At 46.3% G+C, this 18,590-nt stretch overlaps 1 protein-coding gene across 1 annotated transcript in view; it reads right to left on the bottom strand.

Moving 5' to 3' along the window:
- Window positions 1-18,590, bottom strand: part of LOC143941251 (baculoviral IAP repeat-containing protein 1-like) — a 123,394-nt gene that overhangs the window by 52,412 nt on the left and 52,392 nt on the right. Inside the window, exon 6 of the mRNA XM_077463291.1 lies at window positions 6,574-8,712. Coding sequence (XP_077319417.1) covers window positions 6,574-8,712 — 2,139 coding nt within the window. The remainder of the gene's footprint in view (window positions 1-6,573; window positions 8,713-18,590) is intronic.

Raw genomic sequence — 18,590 nt, 5'->3', positions numbered from 1 at the left:
GAGCGGGAGCACCGGTAACAGCGGCGAGAGGCGGCGGGAGGGGGGGCGTCCCCTCCCGCTCCTCCGGCATAACAGCCGAGCGGCTTTTAGCCGCATCGGTTGTTATGCCTGGATAGCCAATCGCCTGCTGTAAAAATCGGTACCGGGATGATGCCTGCAGGTGCGGGCATCATCCCGGTATAACCCCCGGAAGCCGAGTACGCAGATGTGCGTACGCTCGGCGGGAAAGGGGTATGAATGCCCCTGAAGAAACTTGTTGAGCCTAATGCAAAGAGAACTTCTACACATGATTTAGCTTTACTAATAGTCAATTTAAGGTGTATTGGCAATAATGTAATATGGTGATGTATGCACCAATTTTATATTCGTATATGAAATAAAACGTATATTTTATTATATTCTTTGTATTCAGAGTTGCCCTCAAAGTCTTGATGTACCGGGGGGGGGGGGGGGGGGTACTGTTCCTATTTTATTAACCACTTTCAGACCGGACCAATTTGCTGGTCAAGGACCAGACCACTTTTTGCGATTCGGCACTGCGTCGCTTTAACTGACAATTGCGCGGTTGTGCGACGTGGCTCCCAAACAAAATTGACGTCCTTTTTTTTCCCACAAATAGAGCTTTCTTTTGGTGGTATTTGATCACCCCTGCGGTTTTTATTTTTTGCGCTATAAACAAAAATAGAGCGACAATTTTGAAAAAAACGCATTATTTTTTACTTTTTGTTATAATAAATATCCCCCAAAAATATATAAAAAAAATTTTTTTCCCTCAATTTAGGCCGATACGTATTCTTCTACATATTTTTGGTAAAAAAATCTCAATAAGCGATTATTGATTGGTTTGCGCAAAAGTTATAGCGTTTACAAAATAGGGATAGTTTTATAGCATTTTTATTAATAATTTTTTATTATTTTTTTTTTTACTAGTAATGGCGGCGATCTGCGATTTTTATTGTGACTGCGACATTGTCGGGGACCCATCGGACATTTTTGACACATTTTTGGGACCATTGTCATTTATACAGTAATCACTGCTATATAAATGCAGTGATTCCTGTGTAAATGACACTGGCAGTGAAAGGGTTAACCAGTGGGTGGCAGTGTAGGGGTTAAGTGTTCCTAGGGGTGTGTTACTAACTGTGGGGGGGTTGGGCTTTCATTTAGTGTACACTGATCTCTGCTCCAATCACATGGAGCAGAGATCAGCGTCACTAGTTGCTAGGCAGAATGGAAAAATGTTGTTTATACAGCATTTCCTCCATTCGGCCGCTCCGTGAGACGATCGCGGGGATGCCCGCGGCGATCGAGTCCGCGGGTCCCGCGACCGGACTCACGGGGGTCCCGATGGCAGGGCGGCATCGAATATTGGACGTACATGTACGCCAATATGCCTGCCCGTGCCATTCTGTCGACGTACATCGTTGTGCGCTGGTCGGGAAGTGGTTAAATGTATCTAATCCAAGAACATAAATGTAATATACTGCAACCTACCAGAGCTTACATGTAATGGTTGCATTCGTTTTATTTTTTCCAGGCATCTTTCATTTATTTTTACCTGGTGATTTTGCAAGTAGATAATTCTTGTCCTAAAGTGATAACACTTAGGCCGCGTACACACGCGGGGACTGTTCGCTGAAACTTTGTTCGTCAAACAGTTGCCGCAACAGTCCGCTCAAAATTTGCATGAGTGGACTTGCCCACACACGAGCGGACTGTTTCAGCGAACTGTTTGCCAAACAGTTCGCTCAACTTTTGAAATGAACGGACTCGCCCACGTAAGGCGGAGGCAAGTCCGCCCATTTCGAGCGCGTGTACAGGTAGGCGGGGCCCGCGAAGGAGACGTCGCGGGCACCGCCGCCTGGAATGGACTTAAAGGGACACCCAACGCCGAAAAAAATCGGCGTGGGGGTTCCCCCAAAGTCCACAACAGACCCTTGTCCGAGCACGCTACCCGGCCGGCCAGGAAAGGGGGGGCGAGCGAGCGCGCCCCCCCTCCTGAGCCGTACCAGGCCGCGTGCCCTCAACATGGGGGGTGCCTTGGGGAAGGGGGGGCCGCGCGGCCCCCCCACCCCAAAGCACCTTGTCCCCATGTTGATGAGGACAAGGGCCTCTTCCCGACAACCCTGGCCGTTGGTTGTCGGGGTCTGCGGGCGGGGGGCTTATCGGAATCCGGGAGCCCCCTTTAAGAAGGGGGCCCCCGGATACCGGCCCCCCACCCTATGTGAATGAGTATGGGGTACAATGTACCCCTACCCATTCACCTGTAAAATAAAAGTACCCAAAAAAAAAACACAACACACGAGAAAAAATATTTTATTGCACAGCTCCGGGGGTCTTCCGTCTTCGGGGGTCTTCTCGCCGGACTCCTCCGCTATCTTCGTGTAGCTCTTTTGCTAGCGGAGGAGTCCGGCTTTCTTCCTCCCCGCCGCCGGCCTCTTCTCCCGACTTCGGGGGTCTTGTCCCCCTCTTCGGTTCTTCTGCCGGGCCACCGCGCCTTCTTGTAGCTCTTTTACAGGCGGTGGCCCGGTCTTCTGTCGCCGCCGCCTTTCGTTCTTCTGCCGGGCCACCGCGCCTTCTTATAGCTCTTTTGCAGGCGGTGGCCCGGTCTTCTGTCGCCGCTGTCGCCGTCGCCGCCTTCCGTTCTTCTTCTTCTTCTTGTTCTTCTTCTTCTTCTCCAGGAGATGTTGACACGACGCTCTCTCCGGCCGGAATGCCAGAGCCGCCCTGCGCTGCCACTTATATAGTGCCAATGGGGCGGTGTCACATGGTATATGTCACATGGGTTGGTCACATGGGTTGATGTCACATGGGGACTATGACATCGTAAGGGGGCGGGGTCACCATGTGACATCAACCCATGTGACCAACCCATGTGACATATACCATGTGACACCGCCCCATTGGCACTATATAAGTGGCAGCGCAGGGCGGCTCTGGCATTCCGGCCGGAGAGAGCGTCGTGTCAACATTTCCTGGAGAAGAAGAAGAAGAACAAGAAGAAGAAGAAGAACGGAAGGCGGCGACAGCGGCGACAGAAGACCGGGCCACCGCCTGCAAAAGAGCTATAAGAAGGCGCGGTGGCCCGGCAGAAGAACGGAAGGCGGCGGCGACAGAAGACCAGGTCACCGCCTGTAAAAGAGCTACAAGAAGGCGCGGTGGCCCGGCAGAAGAACCGAAGAGGGGGACAAGACCCCCGAAGTCGGGAGAAGAGGCCGGCGGCGGGGAGGAAGAAAGCCGGACTCCTCCGCTAGCAAAAGAGCTACACGAAGCTAGCGGAGGAGTCCGGCGAGAAGACCCCCGAAGACGGAAGACCCCCGGAGCTGTGCAATAAAATATTTTATCTCGTGTGTTGTGTTTTTTTTTTGGGTACTTTTATTTTACAGGTGAATGGGTAGGGGTACATTGTACCCCATACTCATTCACATAGGGTGGGGGGCCGGTATCCGGGGGCCCCCTTCTTAAAGGGGGCTCCCGGATTCCGATAAGCCCCCCGCCCGCAGACCCCGACAACCAACGGCCAGGGTTGTCGGGAAGAGGCCCTTGTCCTCATCAACATGGGGACAAGGTGCTTTGGGGTGGGGGGGCCGCACGGCCCCCCCTTCCCCAAGGCACCCCCCATGTTGAGGGCACGCGGCCTGGTACGGCTCAGGAGGGGGGGCGCGCTCGCTCGCCCCCCTTTCCTGGCCGGCCGGGTAGCGTGCTCGGACAAGGGTCTGTTGTGGACTTTGGGGGGACCCCCACGCCGATTTTTTTCGGCGTTGGGGTTCCCCTTTAAGTCCATTCCAGGCGGCGGAGCCCGCGACGTCTCCGTCGCGGGCCCCGCCTACCTTCACACGCGCTCGAAATGAGCGGACTTTCCTCCGAGCGGGAACAGTTTGCTCATTTCGAAATTAGCCTACACACGGGCGGACTGTTCGCTCAAACAAAGTTTCAGCGGACAGTTTTTCGGAATTTCCGAAAGACTTTGTCCGTCAAACTGTCCGCTGAAACTGTCCGCTGAAAGCCCACACACGAGCGGACTGTCCGCTGAAACACTGTTCAGCGGACAAAGTTGGGCGAACAGTCCGCCCGTGTGTACGCGGCCTTACTCACTGTACTGTATCTATGGAGTAGTAGTGTTGCCATTCTAGGAAAGGAATTTCTGTGTAAGCTCTACAGAGCACAAACCCTTTCTTTGTTCAAAAGCATAGGTTAAAGTTGTAGTTAAAAGAGGTAATAGCTAGAGCTGTTAACATTTCTTGATATAGGACTACAGGGTTCAAAGAATACAGGTCAGCTCTGAACTTGTTGCAGGATAAATAGGTATTTGATAACAAACGCTTTCAATAGGTTTACATAAACTTGATTTCTATTCTATCTCACCATACAGTGGTGTGAAAAAGTGTTTGCCCCCTTCCTCATTTCCTGTTCCTTTGCATGTTTGTCACACTTAAGTGTTTCGGAACATCAAACCAATTTAAACAATAGTCAAGGACAACACAAGTAAACACAAAATGCAATTTGTAAATGAAGGTGTTTATTATTAAAGGTGAAAAAAAATCCAAACCATCATGGCCCTGTGTGAAAAAGTGATTGCCCCCTAAACCTAATAACTGGTTGGGCCACCCTTAGCAGCAACAACTGCAACCAAGCGTTTGCGATAACGTGCAATGAGGCTTTTACAGCGTCCTGGAGGAATTTTGGCCCACTCATCTTTGCAGAATTGTCCTAATTCAGTTACATTAGAGGGTTTTCGAGCATGAACGGCCTTTTTAAGGTCATACCACAACATCTCAATAGGATTCAGGTCAGGACTTTGGCTAGGCCACTCCAAAGTCTTCATTTTGTTTTTCTTCAGCCATTTGGTGGTGGACTTGCTGGTGTGTTTAGGATCATTGTCCTGCTGCAGAACCCAAGTTCGTTTCAGCTTGAGTACACGAACAGATGGTCGGACATTCTCCTTCAGGATCTCTTGGTAGACAGCAGAATTCATAGTTCCTTTTATCACGGCAAGTCTTCCAGGTCCTGAAGCAGCAAAACAGCCCCAGACCATCACACTACCACCACCATATTTTACTGTTGGTATAATGTTCTTTTTATGAAATACAGTGTTCCTTCTACGCCAGATATACTTGGACACACACCTTCCAAAGAGTTCCACTTTTGTCTCATCGGTCCACAGAATGTTGTCCCAAAAGTCTTGGGGATCATCAAGATGTGTTGTGGAGAAATTGAGACGAGCTTTGATGTTCTTTTTGCTCAGCAGTGGTTTTCTCCTTGGAACTCTGCCATGCAGGCCATTTTTGCCCAGTCTTTTCCTGATGGTGGAGGCATGAACGCTGACCTTAACTGAGGCAAGTGAGGCCTGCAGTTCCTTGGACGTTGTTGTGGGGTCTTTTGTGACCTCTTGGATGAGTCGTCGCTGTGCTCTTGGGGTAATTTTGGGAGGCCGGCCACTCCTGGGAAGGTTCACCACTGTTCCATGTCTTCGCCATTTGTGGATAATGGCTCTCACTGTGGTTCGCTGGATTCCCAAAGCTTTGGAAATGGCTTTATAACCCTTTCCAGACTGATAGATCTCAATTACTTTCTTTCTCAATTGTTCCTGAATTTCTTTGGGTCTCGGCATGATGTGTAGCTTTTTAGGATCTTCTGGTGGACCTTACTGTGTCAAGCAGCTCCTATTTAAGTGATGCCTTGATTGTGAACAGGTGTGGCAATAATCAGGCCTGGGTGTGGCTAGAGAAATTGAACTCAGGTGTGGACAACCACAGTTATAGTATGTTTTAACAAGGGGGGCAATCACTTTTTCACACAGGGCCATGATGGTTTGGATTTTTTTTCACCTTTAATAATAAACACCTTCATTTACAAATTGCATTTTGTGTTTACTTGTGTTGTCCTTGACTATTGTTTAAATTGGTTTGATGTTCCGAAACACTTAAGTGTGACAAACATGCAAAGGAACAGGAAATGAGGAAGGGGGCAAACACTTTTTCACACCACTGTATATGGCAATTTCCCAGTTCCTAATGAATTGTTTTGAAACTCATAATATCACAGTCAGACAGTTTGGCAAAGCAGAACACAAACTGATAGTTATGCCGCGTACACACAATCGGACTTTCCGGCAGACTAGGTCCGAAGGGATTAGTCCGTCGGACAATCTGATCCTGTGTGGGCTAATCCGATTGTTTTTCGGGAAAAAAAATCAGATGGACCTAGAAATAGAACATGTTTCAAATCTATCCGACGGACTCAATTCCGAAAGACTAAAATCGGGAAAACCGTTCGTCTGTGTGATGGTCTGAAGTACCAAATAAGACGCAAGAGAAGCTATTGGCTACTGGCTATTGAACTTCCTTGTTTAGTCCCGTTTACGTCATCACGTTCAAAACAAACTGACTTACAAACGGACTTAGGCCGGTCGTGTGTGGTCAAGTCCATTCATTCGGAAAGTCTGTCGGAACTCTGCCGAAAGTTGGGAAGACCGTCGGACCTAGTCTGCTGGAAAGTCTGGTCGTGTATACGTGGCATTACGTTGTCTACAACAGTTGTAGTGGTAGTATAACTAAAGTAGTATTCTAATACCTGGGTAGTTTTCATTATGCTGGCATCTAATCTCAAGGCATTCCAATGATGACATCTTGAGTATAAGATCTTGTTCATCTGCTGTCAGATAGGAGTCATATATGCGGAACGTCTTGAAAAAATCTGAGAACTGCTCTATTGCAGGTCTGATGCGTGTCACAAGATCTCTGCATTCATTCAGCTGCAGCTCTATGTTATCAGAGATCGAGAAAAGAACTTTGAACTTTTCATAGTTTAGCTGAGATGCATTGTTTCCATTGACTTTAATTACCTCCAGTTTTAAATCTGGAACCTTGTGTCCCTTAATTGATATAAATGGACAAACAAGGTAGTCCCTTATTGCAATTTGCGTTGGGAACAATGAATAGTGTTCATCGCCATCTTTCTTTGACTTCCCGTTGTCTTCCTTGATTTTGCTCATTGACACATAAGCAGAGGAGTAATCTTTTTCTACAGTTGGTACTCCTAATTTTTTAAGATATTTTTCTACCTTTGAATGATTTAATGGTGAAACTTGATTTGTGGCATCAATAACAAATTGAATACAACTCAACAAACTAATAGACTCTGGATATTTCTCAAGAAAACTGAGAATGCTTTCTTCAGAATTATTGTCTATGATATTTACTGAAATCTGGAGTGTCTTTCCGGCCAAGAACTCCATGATTATGGGAGCACAATCAGGAAGACTTTGACTTTCCTGTGCAGCATCTATTGCTTGTGTTGCCAGTATGGAAAGTTTGTTTGCAGGATTTTGTCCACGTAACAGGAGAATTAACATGTCTTCTATCTGTTTAAGTTCTGCAGGATGTCTCTCCAGGTGTTCTTTTTTTTCCAGATCACAGTTCAATGCCTCAGGGTTGTCATAGAGTGTGAATAAGAAAGATAGGATCTTTACAGTCGCCTTTGTAGAAATCCTGCTGGCATATCTTAGGAAGTATCTGTAACATCCTAGAAGTTTGAGAAAAGTGTTCACTTGATGGAGGTAATGGAAACCCTTGCTGAGATCCTCTGGTTTATCGGACTCTAACAGTTCACTAAGTCTCTTTCCTGCAAGAAACTCCTGGAATGATGGGTCAAAAAACCTATAGCTGGGCCAAAGTCTCTGTGCTGTGAATTTGCTCAAAAGTCCAAATTCGATGGCTTTGTCACACTCCACCCCAGATGCTTTTAGGTCATCATCTGAGAACTGAAATTTTGATTGAAAAACAGCCTTGAGTGCAAGTTCACCACATGACACAACCTGAGACATTATTGCTTCCATCTGAGCTGAAAATTTCTGCACAATGCATTTCAAGTAAGTTTTAAAAATATGGATGTCATCAAATTTACAATCATGATTTTCAAACCATGAGAAACACTGAGCAACAACAATCAGAGGTGTTTGCAAAATGGCTTGCAAGTTTTGAGAATATAATAAGTGCAATAAAAATGCATCTGTTTTGTCATTTTCATGTGAAAATATGCTCTTCACTAAATATATAGTACTGTATAAGGGAAACGTTTGGATACTCAGTATGGTCCTCGCATACTGTCGCAGTTTCCATGACTTGTCTGTGCTCACTGTGACTGCCAGGCTAAGTCTGTTCCAGGGGTTCTTCAGTAAAAGTTCTTCTATTGCTTCTGGAATGTAGTCCACCATACCATAGTCATCCAAAAGGAACAAAACACTGTCCTTTAGATGTTTTATCATTTCCTCCAAGGACTCTTCAGTAAGAAATGCTTTAGATGTAATCAGTTGCTGGCAGATCATGTCACACAGAGACTGTTGGCTCTCTGAGGAAGGTACTGAGATATAGAACACAAGGCTGAATCTGTTGAGTATAGGACACTTTCCTGTAGCCCAGAGAATGGCAATCTTCCTGAGCAGAGCTGTCTTCCCACTGCCAGCTTCACCTTCTATCATAGTGATGTCCCCCAGCTCTGATAGGACATCTGGTAATGTCAGTTTCCTCAATGGATGATTTCTAGTGTCTTTTAACACAACAGAGATATCAGCAAACAGTAATCCCAGATCTATCGAAAAAGAATCTCCAAATGGGAACATATTAAGGAAAGTGGAGTCAGTATACTTTTCAATAAGCTGTTTGTTCAGTGGTTTTACTTTTTCAAGCAGCAGAGAATGTCCATGGGCTGTGTCTGTGAGAAAAACAATTGTAAAGGCATACTTTATTTTACTGTTAACACCACTAGAGCCAAAATATAAACTGTTTAATTGCTATACAAAGAAGGTTTCCGGAGACTCATTAGCAAGAGGGGTTGCAACCATGGTTTAGTGCACATCATTTTAGTCTCCCAAAGGCCAAGAACCACAGGTTCAGGCTTATCGTAAAAGGAATGTATAAGGTTTTTGTATTTTTTCCTTATTTTGTTCAAGAATAAAAACGTGTTGTACAACTGTAAAAACCTTTATCTTCTTTTATCAATTTTTTTTATAGTTTATATTGTTATATTTTATATTCATGATTTTCAGTCAGCATGTAGAATATTTATATACATTATTTTCATTCAGCATGTAGAACGCTGGCTCCCTTTCACATATGTAGCACCCTCCTAGATAGGTGCTAGGCAGTGTTAATTTCATCAACTAAAATATTTCCGTTGACTAAATTAACACTATATTAGTTAACTAAAATATGACTAAAACGAAAACAATTCAGATGACTAAAATATGACTAAAACTGCATTTTAGTCAAAAGACTAAAATACGACTAAAACTAAAATGGCCTTTTTAGTCAAAGGACTAAAAATAAATTGAAATTTGACGTCAAAATTAACACTGCACTACCACATAAGAATAAATAGGGTGCATCTACTAAACTGCTGAAAGAAAAACAAATTTAGGAAAAGGGCTTTTCTTATTTTTTTTCTTAATATTTAATGTTGGTAATATATTCAGGTAATATACAGTATGCAATGACAATACAGTTTTTTTTTTATATTTTAAAGTTGTACTTCTGTTTGTCAAAAGGCAATATTTTTGTTTATGTAACTTTTTTTTTATAAAGACGTTATATAACACAATGGCTAAATCTGTGTTTTTAATGCATGTTCAAACCTATATAACATAAAAAAATAACATATTACTAGATTTTTTACTCAAAGAGTATATAATGAGTTTGAAAATTCTAGAGAAATGCTTAAATGATGCATTAAAATTTAACTAAACACGAGGGCGGTCCGTGCAGCACATATATTACCCATCTCTTGGTCCGACCACGCCCCGATCACCCTGACGCTAAATATTGGAGCCCCTCTTCGCAGGCCGTGTAACTGGCGACTGAACAATTACCTCCTGCAGCACTCCCCGGCCAAAACGGAGCTGGAATCCACGCTCCGACTGTACTTTGCCGAAAATGACACTCCTGACGTTTCTCTCCTCACCCTTTGGGCGGCCCACAAGGCGGTTGCCCGGGGTCGCTGCCTTGCTCTCTCCTCGGCTCTGAAGAGAGATGCACAGGCTGCTAGGCGGCTGGCTGAGGGGCGGCTGAAGGCCCTTGAGGCTAAGCTTCAGGGGTCTCCCTCTCTGTCACTGGTCAAGCAAATAGTGCAGGTAAGACTTACTCTACGCGATCTTGCGCTTGGTTCGGTTGAAAAAGCGCTTATCCGCCTACGACAGCTCTACTATGACAAGGGCAATAAAGCGCAGACCCTATTGGCCAGGAAGCTGGCTGATCGCACGCAAGCCTCCGCGCCCTCCCAAATTAAAAACCGTGGGGGAGACCTTTTGTCTCACCCGCAGGATATCGCAGATACGTTTGCTGACTTTTACACGGACCTGTACAACAAGAGGGACATACCCCATAACCCACCGACCCCTGACTTAGCTGACCGCATAGCCAACTACCTAGCTGGCGTGACACTGCCCCAGGTGCAGGACGCGGAACTTCAGGAACTGAACGCCCTCATCACCGATGAGGAACTGGCAGCGACTGTAAAGGCGCTCCCCGCTCACAAATCTCCGGGTCCAGATGGCTTCCCGTACGAGTACTATAAAATGTTTCTACCCATCTTGAGCCCATACATGACCAAGCTGTTCAATTCCTTCCTCACACGGGCCCCAGTCCCAACGGAGATGTTGGCGTCCTTTATATCCCTTATCCCTAAACCAGACAAGGACCAGACCTCATGCGCCAGTTACAGGCCTATCGCCTTACTGAACTCGGACCTGAAGATCTTTACGAAAATCCTGGCCAACCGCCTCAATACAATCCTTCCTGCCCTGGTCCATAAGGATCAGGTTGGTTTTGTACCTCTTCGACAAGCGGGGGACAACACCAGGAAAGTTATTGACCTCATTGACGTAGCGAACAAGACTGGTCGCCCCTCCCTGGTCCTGAGTCTAGACGCGGAAAAGGCGTTTGATCGCCTGAGCTGGCCCTTTATGACGGTGACTCTAACCCACATGGGTTTCCGGGGTCCCTTCCTGCACGCTATACAACACCTTTACACCAGCCCCACTTCTCAAGTTAAGACCCCGTATGCAATTTCTCCGACTTTCCCTATCACTAATGGCACCCGCCAGGGCTGTCCGCTCTCTCCTCTGCTGTTTGCTCTCTGTGTCGAGCCCCTGGCGGAGGCCATTAGAAGAAACCCGGATATCCGGGGTGTCTCGGTTCGGGGCAGGGAATTTAAAATATCGATCTTCGCTGACGACGTCATTCTCACCCTGACCCAGCCCAGGACCTCCTTACCCAATCTACACGCAGAACTTAGCCGATACGGGGCGATCTCGGGCTACAAAATAAACGCATCTAAGTCAGTCGCCCTCCCACTTAATATGCCCCTAGTTGAAGGGGCTCATTTGCGCTCGGCTTTCCCTTATCGTTGGGAGACTTCCTCTCTTAAATATCTAGGGGTTCAACTTACCCCATCCTTCCACACTCTATACCAGGCCAACTTTCCCCCCCTCTATAGGGAGATCAGGGGACTTATCCATAAATGGAAAACACACCATATATCCCTTACGGGGCGGATCGCGTCCATTAAAATGGTAATCCTCCCCAAACTTCTCTACCTATTTCAGACACTGCCTGTCCCGATCCCCTACGCACACCTCCGTATGCTCCAGAAAGACTTATTGCAATTTGTATGGAACTTCAAAAAACATCGGGTCCCAGGCACGGTTCTCACTGCCCTGCGCTCAGACGGCGGTTTGGCATTCCCTGACTTGGTTAGGTACTACCAGGCGACGATGCTCCGGGCGATAGTCTCCTGGTTCCCTCAACGGTCATATAACAAGTGGTCGGAGATAGAAAAAATATGGTTAGCCCCAGTGCACCCGAACAGTCTGCTCTGGGGGGCGGGGGTGGCGATTGAGCCGGACCGGTTGCTGGGCTCGATGGCTCACCTCCGTCAGCTTTGGCGGAAGCTGTCTCGTCACTGCAAGCTACACTCAGAGTCGTCCCTGATGACCTCGTTCCTTTACAACCCCATGCTCCCAGACAGCCTGACCCACCAGATGTCCTGGCCCTGGGCGTCCCGAGGTTTATTTCACCTGGGACACCTGGTAGACCCCAGATCGAGAAAGCTGCTCTCCTTCTCGGAGCTCCAGGCCAAACATGACCTCCCCCGACAGACATTCTACAGTTATCTTCAAATAAGACATTTCGCACAAACCTTAGCCCCGAGACTCCAATTCTCCCCGCCCTCCCCATTTGAGATGATTATATTGAACGGCCGGAATGGCAGGGGGTTGATCTCGGATATATACCGCGTTCTCAGCTCACACCACTCCCAGGCGAGGGGCAAGCACAAGTATATGTTGAAGTGGGAGAGGGACCTGGGGGAGGAGCTCTCCCTTGAGGATTGGCAGGGGGTGTGGCGACAGGCAGCCAAATCTTCTCTTTGCACCCTTTACAAGGAAAATGCCTACAAGATACTCTTCCGTTGGTACCGGACCCCAGAGGTACTGCACAAAATATATCCCTCCACCTCGGATCGTTGCTGGCGCTGCCTAAAAGACAGAGATACCCTATTCCACATGTACTGGACTTGCCCCTCGATATCCCCTTTCTGGACTCTGACCCAACAGCTCCTTGCCTGCTTGCTGGGGGTGCCCGTCCCGTTTGAACCCAAGTTCTTCCTATTTGGCCTGTCCCGAATTAAGCTAGCTAAACCGTCTCGGAAGCTTCTGAGACATGTTCTCACGGCAGCCCGATGCTTGATAGCCCTCCATTGGAAAAGCCAAACGGCCCCGAATATGGAAGCCCTTTACTCTAGAATAAAGGACATCGAACTCATGGAGAAAATGACTGCCAGAATACGGGACAGGCTGGAGGAATTTGATTTGGTTTGGGGGAGATGGCGGCTGCTGGAGGATTAGGGGCACGCCGAGTTCGGCACGACAACGCGGATCACTGGTTTTCTCTTCTTCATCTTCTTTCTCTCTTTCCTTTCCTGACTTTGACTATTGCTGCGGCGGACTCTTGCCGCTCTATTTTAAGTGTGTTGCATAGGACTTATGGCAGAACTTACAGGGCCTCTTGGGCTTGGGAGCAGGCAGTTGACTGTGTGTGTCTCCTGACCCCCCGCTCCTCGCCAACCACATTATTATGCCTTGCTATATGTGCCCATGGCCCGTTACCACGGGTAGCGTGCTTACTCCTGACCTTGCTATGTTTTGTAATTGCATTGCTGCTACTACGCCTCTGTACTGCTCATCTTCCTATGCTGTTAATGAAAATAAAGAAAACGTTATTTAAAAAAAAAAAAAATTTAACTAAACACATTAGATTTTAGTCAACTAAAATGAACTGGAGATTTTAATTGACTAAAATGTACTGGATATTTTAGTCGACTAAAATACGACTAAAACAATTCAGATGACTAAAATACGACTAAAACTAAAATGTCATTTTAGTCAAAAGACTGCAACTAAAACTAAATTGAAATTGGATGTGAAAATTAACACTGGTGCTAGGTGAGATAAATTTAGTTTTGGCTCACTCTATTCATTGGAGCTGCATTTCAATGTTAGGTAGATTTCGTTTGGGCTCACTGTAGTGTAACTGTGTTTGATTGTTTTGGTCTGTTCTGTGTTTCAGTAGCTGCATGTAGGCAGGTGCAGTCTGTTTTCTCCACTGCAGGTGGTGCTCAACTGCAGTTGCAGTGCAGAGGGAGAGGAAGTCAGGAGGAATATGGTTCCTCTATGGCAGGGGTGTCCAAACTTTTTTCAAAGAGGGCCAGATTTGATGAAGTGAACATGCTCGAGGGCCGACGATTTTGTCTGACATTCTTTAAACCATTAAAATTCAGTCTAAGTGTGTTCATCCGAGCACTAATACACGGTCCAACAAGAATTCTCTTGCCTTTGTGCTGTGTGTGGTGAACAGATGAGCTCGGGTGTGTTATTTGGATATACTGTATTTAATCAGCTTATACCACACACCTTAACTTTAAAAAGGAAGTCTCAGGAAAAAAAATTAAATAAAAATCTTACATTTTAAATAAAGACATGTGAAGCAAAATAAGGGTCAGTGCCCATCTGCAGCCCCCAGCGTATTGCCATGAATGCAGCCCCCAGCGTATTGCCATGAATGCAGCCCCCAGCGTATTGCCATGAATGCAGCCCCCAGCGTATTGCCATGAATGCAGCCCCCAGCGTATTGCCATGAATGCAGCCTCAGCGTATTGCCATGAATGCAAACCCCAGCTTATTGACATGAATGCAGCCTCCACCGTATTGCCATGAATGCAGCCTCCACCGTATTGCCATGAATGCAGCCTCCACCGTATTGCCATGAATGCAGCCCCCAGCATATTGCCATGAATGCAGCCTCCACCGTATTGCCATGAATGCAGCCTCCACTGTATTGCCATGAATGCAGCCTCCACCGTATTGCCATGAATGCAGCCCCCACCGTATTGCCATGAATGCAGCCTCCACCGTAATGCCATGAATGCAGCCTCCACCGTATTGCCATGAATGCAGCCCCCAGCGTATTGCCATGAATGCAGCCCCCAGCGTATTGCCATGAATGCAGCCCCCAGCGTATTGCCATAAATGCAGCCTCCGCCGTATTGCCATGAATGCAGCCCCCACATTGCCAGGAATGCAGCCCCCACATTGCCAGGAATGCAGCCCACACATTGCCAGGAATGCAGCCCCCATATTGCCATAAATGCAGCCCCCATGTTGCCATGAATGCAGCCCCCATATTGCCATGAATGCAGCCCACACATTGCCATGAATGCACCCCCATATTGCCATGAATGCAGCCCACACATTGCCATGAATGCAGACTCATCATTGCCATCAGTGCAGCCTGATTCATGTCCCTCTGCAGTGTTGGAGGAGACAGGGAGGGGGGGCAGGATGAGCGCCGACAGACATACAGAGGAAACTCCTGTTTCTATCGACGGCCTCTTTAATTGAAAGTCCCGCCTCCTGTGATGGACAAAACGGTTGTCTAATGGCAGCACAGGACGGGGCTTCCTTTTACACAGGACGCTGTCCTGTATCCACGGCACTCGTCCGGCCCCCTCCATGGCAGCCAGCATATCTATCTTTTGTGGCCCCCGGCGATCGGGGATTCGTTGGGGGCCACAAAACATATATATGTGAACATGACCAGACGGGCCGCCCACGGGCTGGACTTTGGACATGCCGGTTCTATGGATTCCTGAGTCACAGGGGCAGCAATCCAGCTGGATGCTGATCACCCATGTGACTCTGGGGACCATCTTAGGTGTGGCAGAGTCTATTCCATACCCTGGCTATTGGGTATGGTGCGCATTTGTGTGTGGGTAGTATAGGGACAGGTCACCCATCTATCAGGCAGTATTAGCAGTAGGTTCCAGATGAGTAGGGAAAGCTTAAGGCTCCACACTCTCCTTGGGCACCTTCCCATTTGGGGTTGGACCAGCCAGCCTGCATTCCACTCCCCAAGACAGACTCTGTCAAATCAGCTGCAACCTGCTCCTCTACACACTGGCATCCGTGAGTGTTCCCGGTTGGGCCTCCTTCCACCAGGCTTGTTGTGAACTGTTTCACCTTTACTTCAATACAAGTGCCATTAACCACTTCAGCCCCGGAGGATTTGGCTGCCCAAAGACCAGAACACTTTTTGCGTTACAGCACTGCATCGTTTTAACTAACAATTGCGCGGTCATGCGCCGTGGTTCCCAAACACAATTGATGTCCTTTTTTTCCCATAAATAGAGCTTTCTTTTGGTGGTATTTAATGACCCCTGCGGTTTTTATTTTTTGTGCTATAAACAAAAAAAGAGCGATAATTTTGAAAAAAAAAGCTATTTATTTTACTGTAATAAATATCCCCCAAAAATGTATAAAAAAGTTTAGGCCAATATGTATTCTTCAACATATTTTTGGTAAAAAAAAAAATCAAAAGAAATCGCAATAAGCGTATATTGATTGGTTTGTTTGGTTTACACAAAAGTTATAGCATCTACAAAATAGGGAATAGATTTATGGTATTTTTTTTCTTAATTTTTCTTTATTAGTAATGGCGGCGATCTGTGATTTTTATAGCGACTGCAACATTATGGCAGACACATCAAACACTTTTGATGCTATTTTGGGACCATTATCATTTATAGAGCAATCAGTGCTATAAAAAGGGGGTTAAGTGTGTCCTAGGGAGTGATTCTAACTGTGTGGGGGCTGGGCTACGAGTGGCACCTGGCGGACATCAAATCTGCGGGTTATGCGGGCTCAGTCACGGAGCTTGCGGCAGGCACGTGTGCGCACGGCATTCAAAGTAAGGTATATATACTTTATTTCACGCAGCCGTGCCATTCTGCCAACGTATATCTACAGGAGGCGGTCGGTAAGTGGTTAATTGCACCTGGACTGTGTGTGCGTGTGCTTTATCATTTAAAGTTTTTATTGAGTACACCAGACAGGACCGAGCAAATCCAGCAATGAAATGTTGTACAGTAAGAATAGGCCGATACATAAATCAATAAGAAAGTAGCAACATTTAATAGAAACATAGCGAATCGGTTGATGTCAACATATCACCAACTCGCCTACATTAGACTGAATTAGGATGCAGCAGTATAAAACAATAATATCGCCCCAGGTCAGGTGTACACCAATTTTTTTTCAATATGACTAAGAAGACATTACATCTCAGAAATTAGAAGACAGGAAGGTAAGAGTAATCAGAGAAAGAACCAGAGCAGGCTCAATAGAAACTGTCGGAAAATGAGGGTAAAGACTTGGGGGGGGGGGGGGGGAATCCTGAAGAAGCGCACGGTCACGTATGCGCCAGACCAGCCCCATGCTCTACCATGCACCCCAGCTAACATGTGTGGTCTTCCCGCACTGCCATCTTTCCTTGGTCTGCTTGGATAAGCCTGCCCTGTATTGACTTACGACCACTGTAGCCAACCTCCTGGATAGCTGATTGGAAACCTTTGAACATAGCCAAAACATATCAGACTGCGACTATACTGCACCAAATGGACACTCTCTGTGCCCAATCAATGCAACATCTATACTCACTTCAGTGTCACTTTTGGGAAGCACGGACTGGAAAGAATTACGGTGATTTCAGCCATTTCTGTGGATCGGTGAGAGCCTTCGGGCTGCGTTACAATTTTGACCGTCCCCCCACCCATCCCCCCTGTTATATGAAGTAAATACTGAGTGTACCTATATGAACTGTTCACTGTCGACTATGCTAATGAGGTCTGAAATTGCATGACTAACTGTGCCCAAATGGGTTATCAACCTTATCCTGATTGGCTTACACTTTAGACCAGGACACCTGTCCATGGCATGATAGTACTAGACTAGCTTACTACTACTGTGCTCAGTGACATCACATCAACTCTTTCAACCAGGAATTTCATCAACTTATGGACACTAGCATTAACACAAGTCCTAACGGACATCTAGCAAATAAATAATTGTCAGATTTACCAGATCCCTTTGATGACGCCCTGTGGGAGGGCGACATGCATTGACGCAACGCAACTTCTGGCACGACTGACGTGGAAAGAACACCAACGACAGCGTCTGCTGTATTTTCCTATCAATTCCATGCCCGTTTTTAAGTTACGTCTGTAAGTATGCATTTTTATGCACAATGAATACCTGTTCTTAGCATACCTCACTATCAGTCCCTCTTTTTTTCTTTTGAGTACCCGTTTTTTATGGCTGAGAAACCATTTTGAAGGATTATTTAATATCAAGTCCCATCAGTGTATCTGCTATTCTGTGGACATCTTTTGGCTATTGTTACAAGCTTTTACCGACCCTCAGACTGAAAAGCTGGGTGCCATTGTGATCTGGTGAGTGGGCACATATGTGGGGATGCTGGTACGCCTGAAAATTCTTCTGCAAAATTTTCTCTGCACCTTTTTGCACAGCAGATGTGAAGCATTTTCTGCATTTTTTGCACACCAGATGTGAAGCTTTTTTTTGTTTTTTTATCGACTTTATGCTCTTGTTTTCACTTATGATGGGTTTATGTTGTATTTATATATTGTTACGTTTGTCAGATTTAGCCTAGATACTATCTACCATAAGAGTAAGAAACCCCTGGGTCTAGTTCAATACTAACAGCAGCACCATGTATTTCCAACCTGATTGGGTATGCATGTGTATGTATGTGTGGGGCCCTTAGTTCTAGCGCCATATTGTGACAACCTTGTCAACCTTGTATGTGTGTTTTTTATTATTGTGTATGTTGGGAAACAATTCCACATCAATGTCACTGTTTTACATTTAGTGGATTTTTAACTCACTATTGATACATTAATAAAGCTAAATTATATTTCCACATACAGTATATTGTGGCTGATCCTCCTGATTGCTCTTCTTTGGCATCCCTTTGCTCCATCACCCCAATTTTTAAGCAGAGAAAGAACCAGAGCAGGCTCAATAGAAACCGAAAATGAGGGTAACGACTTGAGGGGGGGGGGGGGGGGTTGTTGTGAAAGCAATTGGTTAGGGACACAAGCACAGTTACAGTTGCTCTACCGAGGGGGCCACAAAGGTGTTATAATCTTGAGAGAACTGTAAATCGTGCCAATAAAACCAAGTT

The sequence above is a fragment of the Lithobates pipiens genome, unplaced genomic scaffold (genome assembly GCF_037356315.1).
Source record: "Lithobates pipiens isolate NorthernLeopardFrog02 unplaced genomic scaffold, aLitPip1_a1.2 Scaffold_3, whole genome shotgun sequence".
NCBI lineage: Eukaryota > Metazoa > Chordata > Amphibia > Anura > Ranidae > Lithobates > Lithobates pipiens.
The sequence above is the reverse complement of the archived record's forward strand: the minus strand, read 5'-3'. Positions and strand labels throughout refer to the sequence as shown.